At 36.7% G+C, this 13,386-nt stretch overlaps 1 protein-coding gene across 1 annotated transcript; it reads right to left on the bottom strand.

Moving 5' to 3' along the window:
- Positions 1 to 6,013: 6,013 nt before the first annotated feature.
- On the bottom strand, positions 6,014 to 13,062 carry LOC115414315 (uncharacterized). The gene is made up of 3 exons (XM_030127616.1): positions 12,346 to 13,062; positions 10,711 to 10,880; positions 6,014 to 7,641 (listed from the first exon to the last, which is right to left on the bottom strand). The coding sequence occupies exons 1-3, from the start codon at positions 13,036 to 13,038 to the stop codon at positions 6,729 to 6,731; spliced, it is 1,776 nt and encodes a 591-aa protein (XP_029983476.1). The 5' UTR covers positions 13,039 to 13,062; the 3' UTR covers positions 6,014 to 6,728.
- Positions 13,063 to 13,386: the final 324 nt, after the last annotated feature.

Raw genomic sequence — 13,386 nt, 5'->3', positions numbered from 1 at the left:
AACTTTATTTCTATTGGTCAGCATGGTGGACATAGCAGAGTCTTCGATATATATTTTGCTTCTTTTTTAAAAAAAAAATGGAATAATACATTTGAAAACTTTTCTCTGGGGTCTACATAAACTGTAAATGCTCTGCTTGGGTCTGAATTCTTCATTCATTCAACTCCACAGCTCCATCTTCAACCCTATTTCTGAGTAATGACACCAGAAAAGTGGTTTTGAGCGCTGGCCCTTTACATGCAAATGAGCCACTTCACGCCCCACCCCCTCCAGGTTGTTGGCTGTGTTGCTCTGTCCTGTTCAACCAATAACTGAACATTTTAGGTAATTGGCTTGAAGTTTGGACATATTTTCAGTTTTTACTACAACAGCTGCTGCTGACAAACAATTATGGTGAAAAGTCTTGACCTTATATGTGCAAATGTTGTGATGTAACTAGATATAGATGTAACAAATTAAGCAGGAATTAAAACAGGTTGTTGAAATCCACTCGATTTTTGCCAAAATGAATATAAAGATAGCTTTGCAGCACCTGGAGGGTTCAAATTCAAACTTTATGAACTATTAGGGTCCAAATACACAAATAAATGAACCAAAGACAAATAAAAGAGGGTTTAGCTAAATATGACCCATTTAAATAAAAATTCTATTTAATTTATATAATTTCATAAAATTCTTCTTTCTTACACTCGTATATTAATCATTTTCTTCCTGTTGTTGTATTCATTTGTGTAGTGTACAGTATAACAGTGTATATAAACTAAAGACACCCTTTCAGATTTCAGCTTCAGTCCACTGATGTCGGTTGTTTCTTTAACAGGTAAAAACTAGGACACATTTCCATGAGGTGTTTGTGGAGGATTTAAATATGGTTTCTGATACGCATAAAGTTTGGAGAATTTTAACCACAAAATGTTTAAGAAAAACATCCACATTTAAATGACAAAAAACATCAGATTGTAATAGAAATATTTTAGTATAGTTGATTTCAGACACAAACAAGATACTAAACATAGGGAAAATAATAATAATAATAATAATAATAATAATAATAATAATAATAATAATAATAATAATAATACTAAAACAAAACAAAAATAAAAATAGAATAATAGTAAAAGAACAACTGTTGTGCTTGAAAGGGAGTAGGAAGAAGCCACTGCTTATCCAGTCCTACCCCCTGATTCTCATTCACATTTCCCATATTGAGCAGTTACTAACACGATGAAACTGAACCAGGTAATGAACAACTGTAGCATAATGGAAAAAGTGTTGGAGAAATGATGTTCTGACTGATAGTGACAGTATTTTATAGTTTAATATTTGATCATCTCCCAAAGGTACAGTCTCACATCACACTGATTATATTTCTGCTTTTTCATTCATTTATTCATGGTTTTCACTCATATATTTATCATCAGATTTTTTTTTTCATTCTTTTTAATTCATTTATTCAGAGTTTACATTTCTAGTTTACAGTGTTCTGCAATGTTGAAAGTTTGGAGATGAAATTGCATAATTTGGACACAAGAGGGCTCTGTTGTCTGCTTAGGTTCATACCATGTCTAATGGGTTCCTATTAAGTTCACTTTATTGAAAACAGAAGTAAAAGATGCCCCCCCCCCCCCCCCCCTTTATTTAATTCTTTGTATTTATGAACAGTTAAATGTGTCTCACATGTGTCACATCCTCAGAAGTACAACAACGTCACTGTCAGGATCTATATTCAGCACAACTTCAGCAGTGCTTTATTATTTGTAATCATAGGTTCACTTCAGGTTATTCCAGGGTAGCATTAGGATTATTTTCAGAGATGTAACTGTATGCAAAAAGAAAAAAAAAAAGAAAATAAAGAAAAAGAAGGTAATTCACTCAAGACTTTGGGCTGTTGAAATATAAGAGGGTTGAAATCATAATGTAAAGCTGATGACACAGAATACCACAAAGCATATATGGAAAAATCCACATTAACTGCATTTATTGACCAAACAGTTATTATGAAGTATTAATGTATTTATCAGCAACAACGCAGTAAAGGTCATGTCTTATTTGGTGGTATTACATTAGGATTACATCATAAGGTGTACAGTCAGTATTAAACAGTCTCAGATTAGTCCGTTCTCTTGGGTCTTTGTGTTTTGTTGTATCTATAGAGTTCCGATGTACAGTATAAGCTCCGCAGACATCCTTTGACACTTTTACATCTTGTGACGTTTTCCTTTTAGTTTTTACATCTTATTGCGTCTTTTATTCCATTTTCATTTTGTTTTTGTCTTCATACGTCTCTTACATCTCCTCTACATTTCCCATTACTGTTGTAAGATGAACATTTAGAAACTCTTCCAGAGACCACACCATTTTAATTAGAAAAATGATTTCACAAATCATAATATTATGTATTTTTCTTTGTCAGTTTGTGAACCAGTAAACATAACTCTGCTGCTAAATGTTACTGTATTACACTTTTCTCAAGGATCTTATATGCATTCAGCTGATACAGTTTACTTTAACACTAAAAAGACTCAACTATTGGAATATAGATGGTTAATTCCTCTTGAGGTGAAACCAGTGTTAGCATTTTTCTGTCAGCAATATTATTTATTTACATAAAATGGTGCCAAGTAAAGAAAGCTAACAGTGACAAATGGTTTAAAAAAAAGTATTAGTGTTTGTGTAATGATTGATACCTTATGATTTTGCAAATTATAGGTTGAATCACCTGCTATGGAGGAAACAATCATCTGTTCAATGGATGTGTGAACTTCTGTTGAACTTCTGTTGCTTCTGCAGCAGGAGTTGTCTACACTGAAAGAAGTTTATAAACCTTCTAAGAGTAAAAACAACTCCTATCACAGCCTGACCCCAAAGGACAGCACTGACATGATGCTGTTGCTTCTGTGACAGGTTAAATCTGACTCTTCTCAGAGGTCGCTCTAAAGATTATTTTTGTGCAGTGTGTAGTTTTACATAGCCAGTGTTACCTCCACTCTTCAGTAGTGCTGTGCCTGAGGTGGAGATAGGTTTAATAACATCCTCCACTATTGTTCTAGAATAAGGCTAAAGGCTCTCTGCATTTCTTTCAGTTAATCACACTTGTCATCGGCAGCAGTGGGTGTTGGGATGGAACTTATTTTAATGGAAAATGTGCTCATGAGGAAATGTGGTGTTAAAATAGTAATAACTTTACAATAGAAAACCCTATTAAAACCTGCTTTCAGTTCACCTAGATTTCTAAATATTTAGTTTGTTTTTTATGCAATAAAAGTGACAGAAAACAGCTTTTTTGTCACTGCTTATGCATTTTTTTTCTGTAAGTACTTAACTTTTAATATCGGGCCATTAATTACCATTATCATATGTTTAAAAAAAAAAAAAAAACAGACTTGCATTTTTTAATCATATTTATTTTGAAAAACTGTAAATGTTCAAAACAAAATTAGAGATTACAGAAATAGACTTTCAGTTGTTGTACATGTGCCCAAACATTTTTGTTTGTTTAGAGCATTCTGTGTCCATGTTACAGCCTCTTATTTTTAGTTATTTCTAGTCATTCTTGGCTTGTGTATCTCTGTAGCATTGTCTGACAGTAGAAAAAGCCCCTCATTGGGAGAAAAACCTCCATAATCTGCATCTTTTACAGACAGTGCATTTCTTTCTGCCCTGGCTAGCGCTCTACCTATATATTCACATACATACATATAAAAATACATACAGTTATATAACATACTTAGTATCATTAAAAACACACGGGTCAGAATAATATGTACAGTATATTTGGAGAAATATTAAATTAATTGGTTTGGGGTTACCTTCATGGCACGTTCTCTCTGTTGTATTGTAAGTCGTGGCATTTTGAGCTGGCAAAAACATTTCAGTGTTTTCTTTGCTGCCTTTATATCGGCTATTGACCACACCTGAAGTTACCAGTGAAGCGTGACTCTGAACAAGAGAGTCGACTCAATGTCCAACATTGAGGATTAGTCCAAACGCTGACGTTGTGCGCACGTCAGGAATGAAAAAAATACAGCTGTTAACTGTGTTACTCATCTCGTGAACAACATATACAAAATAGGAGCAAATAATTTTCTGGAAATTACACCACATGTTTAGACTGTGTGTTCTTAATGGCGCTACGTATATTTACAGCTAAAATACAACTATCAGTGAACAATAGACTCAGAAAATACAGATAAAAACAATGGAAAACTAGAAAAGCACAGAGAGAGCGCACACCTCCGCCAAGGCAGATCAGTGCCCCCCCCATCACCACCAAAATTTAATCATTTGTTCCTTGTGCCAGTATCAACATTTCCTGAATATTTCATGAATATCCATCCATAACTTTTTGAGTTATCTTGCTAACAGACAGACAAACAAACAGACAAACACAAACCCCGATGAAAACATAACCTCCTTGGTGGAGGTAAAAAGGCAGGAACAAAATGGCTATACTCCACAAAAACATGGCAAAATACACTAGCAGAACAGTCCAAAACAGCACGAGCACTATTATTTGAATGAATGAATGAATTTATTTATTTATGGTTTGTACATTAATCATTGCACTTAGTACAATAATTATAATAAACATAAAAACCAAAACAAGAATAGGTTAGAAGCAAAAGCTTATTTTTTTGCCTATCCTTTTCACATGATACACTGCTAACATGAAATTAAATGTGTACAGTATCAAGCCTTCACACCATAAAATAAAATCAACAACAACAAAAACATATCTACCATCTCAATTCAGTATTCCTAAATGATTTTAAAGGTGTGGGAGACTTTCGTCACCAATTTTTCATCAAATCTGTAAAACCTCAGTCATAGCCTAAGTATCATGAATCTGTAAGTCTTTCTGTGATTACTCACCTGAATTTCTTGCATCATGGTGAACAATTTTGAAGTGTCAACCACCATAAACAAACCATGTGTTTACAAACAGAGCTGGGAGGTAACTCGGGCATCTTCGGAATTTTGTCGCGATGTGCATTGTGGGAAATGGAGGTTTGCGCAGCCACCTGTCAGCAGCAGCTGCTACAGACACGACACGGAAACAGCAGGAGCTCCCTTCCCTCTCTGCATATTCCTCCAGCCGTTTCCGCATTTCAGCTGTTTCCGCATCATGTTTGTACCATCCATATAATATCATATTCCCACAATGCACGTCGTGACAAAATTCCGAAGATGCCCGAGTTACCTCCCAGCTCTGTTTGTAAACACATGAGTTTGTTTACGGTGGATGACATTTCGAAATTGTTCATCATGAGGGAAGAGATTCAGGTGAGTAATCACAGAAAGATTTGCAGATTCATGATGCTTAGGCTATGACTGAGGTTTTACAGATTTGATGAAAAATTGGTGACAAAAGTCTCCTACAGCTTTAAACTTAAGGCACTTAAACAACTTTGTGAAAGGAGTGAATAACTTAAATTCATCATCGGGTCTATTCTATAATTTCACACCCACAACTAGTGCGGCACAATATATTCTTTGACCATCGTCATCACGATGTACGTGTGTACAATAGTCACACCACAGGTGCTGTAATGTAGGAGGCAAATGACCTCAATGTGTTTTCATCTAATTTCAAGGGTACCTGACACACACTACGTGCAGCGATCCACCAATCACAATCGTTCTTAATCAGTTTGCTGAAGCAGACCACGCCCCTGCACATGGAGTGAGTCGGTGGTGACAACATAGAAAAATGAGCAACGGACAAGAAAAAAATCACTGAAAAGGAAGACTTGTTGCCAAAAAGAAAAGCAATGTCAGTTATCTGGTATTATTTTGGCTACAAGGACGATGATATTGAAACATGTGTTCTGTGTTGATAATGCCTTGCACCTGTTGCCACAACAAGAGGTGACAACAAATTTGTTTAACCATTTACATCGGCACCACACAGCTGTTATATCCTCCTGAGTAGTTTTTCATATCGCAATATATATCGCCAGGTTAAAAAAAAAAAATCACGCCAGTTTTTTTCCCCCAATATCGTGCAGCCCTAGCTGATACCAGCCTGAATTTTACTCGGTATCAGATCAGAAAGGAAATCCATGGTATCGAACATCACTACTGCTCAGTTCACTTCCACCCCTCCCCCACAGGCTATTTTAGGCCTCTACCGTAAACTGTTATATAACGTTGGAAAGCTCAGAATCTCAGCTTTTCATTTGAATTTTGTGGATATCGCAAACGGTTCAGAGAGTTACAATAATCTGAATGCTGTAAAGTGCAAACTGTAGCGCCGGAGCAACAATCGTCGTGAAAGGGTTTTAATGAACAGCGCCACCCGTCACCTTTTATATTTATTCTGTCTGAATGAAGGAATTCATATCCACCTCATTCAAAATCTCCACTCTTTCCAGGGGTTATCCAGGTTTCTGATATTACAATGATACTGAAAGGTTCATTAAACTGTCTTACATATTCTTGAATAGTTCGAATGTTTTCAAACTTCTACTAGTGAAGTGAACCACTGTTATACTGTTTTCTACTTTCATTTTCCGGCTAAATTTATCATCTGTTTAATACTTGCAGTGATTTGTCAGCTTGTTGAAGAAATTATTGTCTGGGTCTGTATTTGTGTCGACTTCCAGTTAAGTTCAGTTCTGATTACAATTTCCTACAATATGTAGTTGCTTTGTATTTTCTGTTCATTTATATTTTTTGCAGTAATTTGGACAGTTTATGGAGTAAACCCCCTCAGAGTGACCCCATCTCTAATCGAATACCACTCTCAGAAGTCGGTATATTCTTTGGTCTTCTATGGGAAACACGTCTGGTGAACATGACATGAATGTTTTGTCAGTCGTGTACGAATACTGATTGATCAGAGAGTTTACATCGAGCTCAGTGTCCTGTGATCTTTTACTGAGACAAGCTGAGAGATGGACAGTGGCCTTGAGTTTGGTGAAGAAGAGGACGAGGGACAGAGCCAAGGTGAACACGAAGAAGGGCACCCTGACATGCACATTTCCAGGCAGCATGAATGGGATGACCACCCGCCTCCTGTTTGGAATGCCGTATTCACCTCTGAGTTGCATGAAATGCTCCCAGGCACCGTCAGGGGGTTTTCCAACAGGGCTGACCATGATGTTTGGTATCAATCCACCTCTGGCATTCGCCATCCTATTCCAGTCATTGGACAGTCTGGTCGGTTGGAGGCAGGAATCAGGTATTGAACGTGTTTCGTGCCGGTGGTAGAACTCACGGTGCTGAGGCAGAATTCTTCCTGATGCGATACCATATGCTGCGTCACTGTCGATGGCGCAGTTCCATGGAGAATACAGGAGAACATCTTTAATGCTGTGAGATGGAAGGAGGCACCTGGATGGGATCAGAGCTTCAGTGATGGATCCATGGGCCACGAACACGATGTCGATTTCACCCTCAGGTGTCTTCTTCTTTTTCTTCTCCTCTTCATCATATTTCTTCATCTCTTTTTCCACCAGATTGAAAATGTCCACAAAAATGAAGAATGTCTCAGACTTACAGTTTTCTCTCAGCCATTGTTTGACTTCTTCATCGTAGCAACGATTGATCGCAAAGTCGATCAGCATCATTTTCTTGGTGGAGTCCCTCTGGGGGTTTTCAACGCACAGCTTCACTTTTCTCAACCTGTCAAAAGGTTTTCTGTGTAAAAGGAAAGAAGAGGCAGGTTTAGCTGATAAAGGATCAGGCTGTAAATCAGTCTATGTGTGTCAGTCTATAAATCAAGAATTTACTCAGAAAACCTGAAAAATGTCTAAACTCATAAAACTAACTGGAAATAAACTGAAAGATCAATAACAAAAATAGCAGAAAAATGTATCTAATGAACATTCTTCTGAATCTCACAATCTCTCAATTAATTTTGCAGTTGTTTTAGTTACTAAAACAAATTACTATAGTAAAACTACAACCTAGGACAAAAAATAGAACAGAAAATGTACATTTAAATTAAAGCTGCAAGCAGCATTGGGTGGGACCTCGCACTCTGGCCGGGTTCTGCCTCCCACGCCTCCACCTGTTACCGGTCACGCCTCCCTCCACCCAGTCTTGTTTTTTTTGTTGTTTTTTTTTGGCAGTTTTATGTTTTTTTCACATTTATAATAAGGCTTTTATTTTGAAAAATCTTACTGTGTTTGTGTGTGTGTGTGTGTGTGTGTGTGTGTGTGTGTGTGTGAGAGAGAGAGAGAGACAGGGAGAGCGAGAGAATCAGTTATAATCAGTTTTTTATATTATGCAAGTTGGATCAGTAATAGTAGTAGTAGTACTGGCAGTAGCAGTAGTAGTAGTAGTAGATGTAGTAGTAGTAGTAGTCTCTCTCTCACACACACACACACACACACACACACACGGTTGCTATGGACTCTACAGGGTTGCTAGGGGAGCAGAAACATGGCAGATGCTCCTGATCACCACTAACGACCTGTGGAGGAGACATGGGTGTCCATGTTAAATTAACTACAAAACCCCCTGTCAAACAAACTGACGTCAATCCATAACCGTACCTCCTATCTCAAAAATTTTTGAACGTCAGGCTTGTGGAAAGTTGTGTAAAAGTATTGATATATAATATGTTGGAAAAAAAGTTAGAACTGAATAAGTGATTGTACGAATGTGAAGTTAGTCAAACATGTTAGTGAGAGAAATTTAACATCAGAGTAAATGAGAGAAAAATTGTCTGTCTTTGTGCTTGGAGGGCCGTAGACCAAAAACTAAACAGGTTAAGAGTAAAATAGAAACAGTCTTTGAAAGAAAATAGTTTTTCCTACATTTTGATGTATAATTTGTTACTGAAATCCTAGAAATGTTAGAGTTATGAAGAGTTTTTTCTAGATTTTCTAGCAAAACAAAAGCTTCTCCACTCTGAAGCAGGAAGATTTCAGCCAATCAGCTGTCAGCATTTTGTTCCCTGTGTGCATGTGCATGTCCATCTCACATGGCTCTTATGGATGAGACATGTGAGCCAATTAAATTCACTTAATAGTTCAATTCAGTGAGACACCACTTCTCAAATACATTGGGATTAATCCATAACAGTACATCGTATCTCAGGCTCAATGCGCCAAAACTTTTGGCATTGGTTTCATGTATCTATGACATTCCTACTGGAAGTTTGTACACTACCAGTCAAAAGTTTGGACTCACCTTCTAATAATACATGGCAAGAGATGGACCGCAGATGCCCAACAAATACTCAGTATCACTGGGAACTCCTTCAAGACTTTTGGAAAACATTTCAGGTGACTACCTCATGAAGCTCATTGAGAGAATGCCAAGAATGTACAAATCAGTAATAAATGCAAAATGTGTCTATTTTAAAGCATCTAAAATATAAAACATGCTTTGAGTTATGTCACACTTTTTTAAACTACATAATTCCATATGTGGCCAGTCATAGTTTTGATGCCTTCAGTGACAATCTACAATGTAAATAGTCATGAAAATAAAGAAAAACCAGGTGAGTCCAAACTTTTGACTGGTAGTGTATGTGAGCATTTTATTTTGAAAGGCAAATTGCGAACTTCCTGTTGGAGTTAGCTCATGGGTATCAGTGTATAATTTGTCGGGCTCGATGAGACAAAAAATTGTGTTGCTTGTTTCATGTTTCTACGACATTCCTACTGGTTGCTAGGGCCGTTTTTGTGTATCTAGGGGGTGCTAGAGAGCACATTTTGGCACCTACGGAGTTAATTTTTCACTTTTATCAAATTTTTTGCCGGATCTGACATGCGTGCCAAATTTGGTGAGTTTTTGAGCATGTTAAGGGGGTCAAATTCCAGTTTATTGCATCTTGGTATAATAATAAAAAACGAACGAAATACAATAGGGCCTTTGCCCGTGTTTGTGAGTAAGTGAGAGGGCCTGTCCCCGTGGGCTCGGTCCCTAATAAAAAGCTGAATCAAATATTCACAAGTGAAATATTGATAAGACAAAAATGATACCATTTATCAACACTAGCCAGTTAGGAAAAGCACTAAAGCCTCATTTAGTCATCATCAAACATTGACAAATAACAAATACATGCCAAAATTCATACTGAGATTGAAAAAATAACCATGAAAATAACAAAATCATTCGTACAACACAAGCTGGAATCACAACTGTGAGCTCTTTTACACGCAGACTAAACTTGACAGGACTACACCAAAGTATAATAAAGCCAAGTTCAGAGATGATTTAAAAGGTGGCAAAAACAAGCTATTTGATGGTTAAACCCGACAAACCATGAAATAAACCAGAAACCAGAAAAAAGATGGTTAAACATGACTTAAGTCATGACTAAAGTTCAGAATTGATTTAAACAGACTAAAAGTTGGTAAAGCCAGTAAAAATAAACTAAAAGATAATAAGGCAAAACTAAAAGTTGCTAAACCCAACTAAAGGATGGTTAAAAGAGACTTCAACACAGTTAAACTCAAATAAGTACAGTAGAAACCAAATTAAGAGATGGTTTAAAAAGGGTTTATCGATTATTGTATTTCTGAAGTGCATGTAAATGCATCAAATCTGATTATTATAATCATAGTATTACTAACAGTTATTGGACTTTTATGGTCATGTAAACAGTCTCAATATCAAACTGACAAAACATTTAGTCTTAGTTTTATTATCAGTACTTGTCATCTTCAACTTCTAGTTTTTATTTTGTCTGATTAACCAAACTTTTGCCACAGGTTTTTCTCTTCCCAGATAATCATTTATTCAATACTTTACTTGATTTTATTCAGCTGATGCTTCATTGCTTGAGTTGCGTTCAGTAATGACTCTGCGGTTTTCCTCAGAGATTCACTGGCTTCGGTCACATGGTTTCCTGTTGTGAACTTTTCCCAGGATTTGATCGCTTCAGGAAGTGAAAATATCAGTCCAAGAGCTCCGCCCACAATCTGTTAATGAAGACACACACATCTATATAACATCCATTATTAACTGTTAGAGGATGTTGTATGAACACAACAGATTTCTACTTGTTTTTATTCATACAGATAATCTGATCATCATGTCCACTGACCAGTCAAGTGTTAAGATTATTAATTATCTCATTGCAATGGAAACTTTCACTGGGTTGGATATATTTGACACCAAGTGACTTTGGGACGTATTGTAATGGTGATGACCGGGTCAGAACATCTCCACAACTGCAGGTGTTGTTGGGTGTATACATACATAATATGAAGAAAATAGTCAACAAAATGGGGGCAAAATTAAGAAACAAAATGGACAAAAATATACAAAATAATCAACAAAATGAACAAATATTAAGAAAATAGTACACAAATTGAAAAAAAAAGTAGAAATAAAATGGTCCAAAATGAACAAAATATTCAAATAAAAATGAACAAAGATAAAGAAATTAATCACAATTTAATAAAACAAAATTTCCATGTAGGAGATTCCTCAGATTTGCGGTTTTTTAGAATGCATTTTGGGGATGAACTGATGTCACCAAGATATCAGGGTTTTTTTTTTAGATTTTAGAAACATGGTGTCAGCTGAAGTTTAGACTTTTATACCTTGAGGACATTTCAGAGCCTGAAAAATAAGTTCAATCAGTAGCTTTACTTTTATCACTATGTGTGCACCCAAGTATCAGTACTTCTATTGGAGTACAGAAGTTCCTTTGGACCAGAGCTGTCAAAGTCATTTTAGTTCAGGTTGCAGACCAATATGATCTCAACTAGACCTGTAAAGTAATAACACAATAACCTATAAATAACCTGTAAAAAAAAAAAAAAAAAAAAGAAGAAGAAAATGTTTACATTTATGAATTATCCCTCCACAAATAAAATGTGAATAACCTGAAATTTCTTAAGAAAAATGAGTGCAGTTCTAACAAAATTATGCCTCAGTTTATCATTTACACATGTGCAATACAACTTACAGATTACAGTGGATCTAAAACATTTAGTGACAGGTAGAACATTGTTAAAGTTACATTTATTTTTCTTAAGACAGGTTGTTTGGGACATTTACATTTTTCTCAGTGAATGAATGAATGACTGTCTTTATCAGAAAATTACATCCCTGTTAAGGTGCATGAAAGGAAAAGAGCATACTCATAAAAAATACTATAAAATCATTAAAAATAAATAAATAAAAACATGAGTATCCTTGTGAAAGAAGAAAGAAAGTTTGGAGTGGTCTGCTCCATTTTAGATCATGTTGGTCTGAATGTGGAACCTGAACTAAAATGATTTTAACACCATTAATTTTTAATATCTTCAGTGTAATTTTTTCATTTCATAAATTCATCCCATGGGCAGGATCGGACCTTTTAGCAGCTGGTTTGGACATTAGTTTACCACCCCTGGTTTAGATTCTATAAGGTGTTGGGCCTGTGTTTCATCTCACCATTGCACCTCCTTTTACGGCTGTTTTCAATCCGATGGTCGATAACTTCTGGATGAGCTTCTTGGAGCCTGTGGCCAGTAACAGGTTTAGTTTTTTACCACTGGGTACAAAGGAGAAATAGCTCAGAACACACACGAATCCAGTGATGGCGGACATCTCCAACACTGAGCTGGCCTTCATGGATGTGTGTTGTCCACCAAAGTTAAAGCTGTGGTCGTCAAATAAAAAGGAGGGGTTGATGTCGGTCAGTCCACTTCTTCTGGCCATGGATACCAACAGTTCCTTTAAGACGTACTGGTCGTTTTGGTCTGGATCTGTGAATGTACTCTGGGCCTTCAGCTCCTCAAACAGCTGCTGGAGTTTTTCTGCCTTACAGTTACAGTCCTCTTCTATTTCTGTTGCTTCTTTCAAGGTGCTGGAGGATGAGAAGTGTTCGATGATCTTGGTCCCCACACTTATGGTGGTGCCAACACCAGAACATACACTTCCTGCAACAGCCAGAGCCGGAGCGGCAAGACCACCTGTAAAAAGTGTGGCCACACCTGCTGCCATCACGGACACACATCCCACCACCGCCGTTGTGCTGCCCGCCACCTCAAACTTATTGCACGTATCTCTCAGAGCCTCCAGCTCGTTGGCTAGTTTCTGCAGCTTCTTGGCACTAAGCTCCTTCTGCTCGATCCATGAGTACATTTGTTCCAACACCTCGTCAGCCGCCGCCATCATACAACAAACGTCAACAGGAAGCTGAAAGACATGAGCCAGAAGGTCACATCAGAAACATGTTAGAAGATCAAACACCAATACCATGGACTCTGGTCTTTTAGTTTGTACATTTCTAAAGAAAAATAAGTGCAATTTTAACAATATTATACCTTAGTTTATTATTTAACCCATAAAGACCCAGTGTTAATTTTGTGTCAGTTCCTAAATGAATGTTTCTCTATATTTAACGTTTGTTTTGTGAATTATCACCATTTATTGTAATTTTATCCTCTGTGTTCTGTCTTTTTTCAGTGAAAATCAGGTATTTTCCTATAT

The sequence above is a fragment of the Sphaeramia orbicularis genome, chromosome 22 (assembly GCF_902148855.1).
Source record: "Sphaeramia orbicularis chromosome 22, fSphaOr1.1, whole genome shotgun sequence".
In the NCBI taxonomy this organism is placed as follows: domain Eukaryota; kingdom Metazoa; phylum Chordata; class Actinopteri; order Kurtiformes; family Apogonidae; genus Sphaeramia; species Sphaeramia orbicularis.
This window is presented reverse-complemented; position numbering and strand designations above follow the sequence as displayed.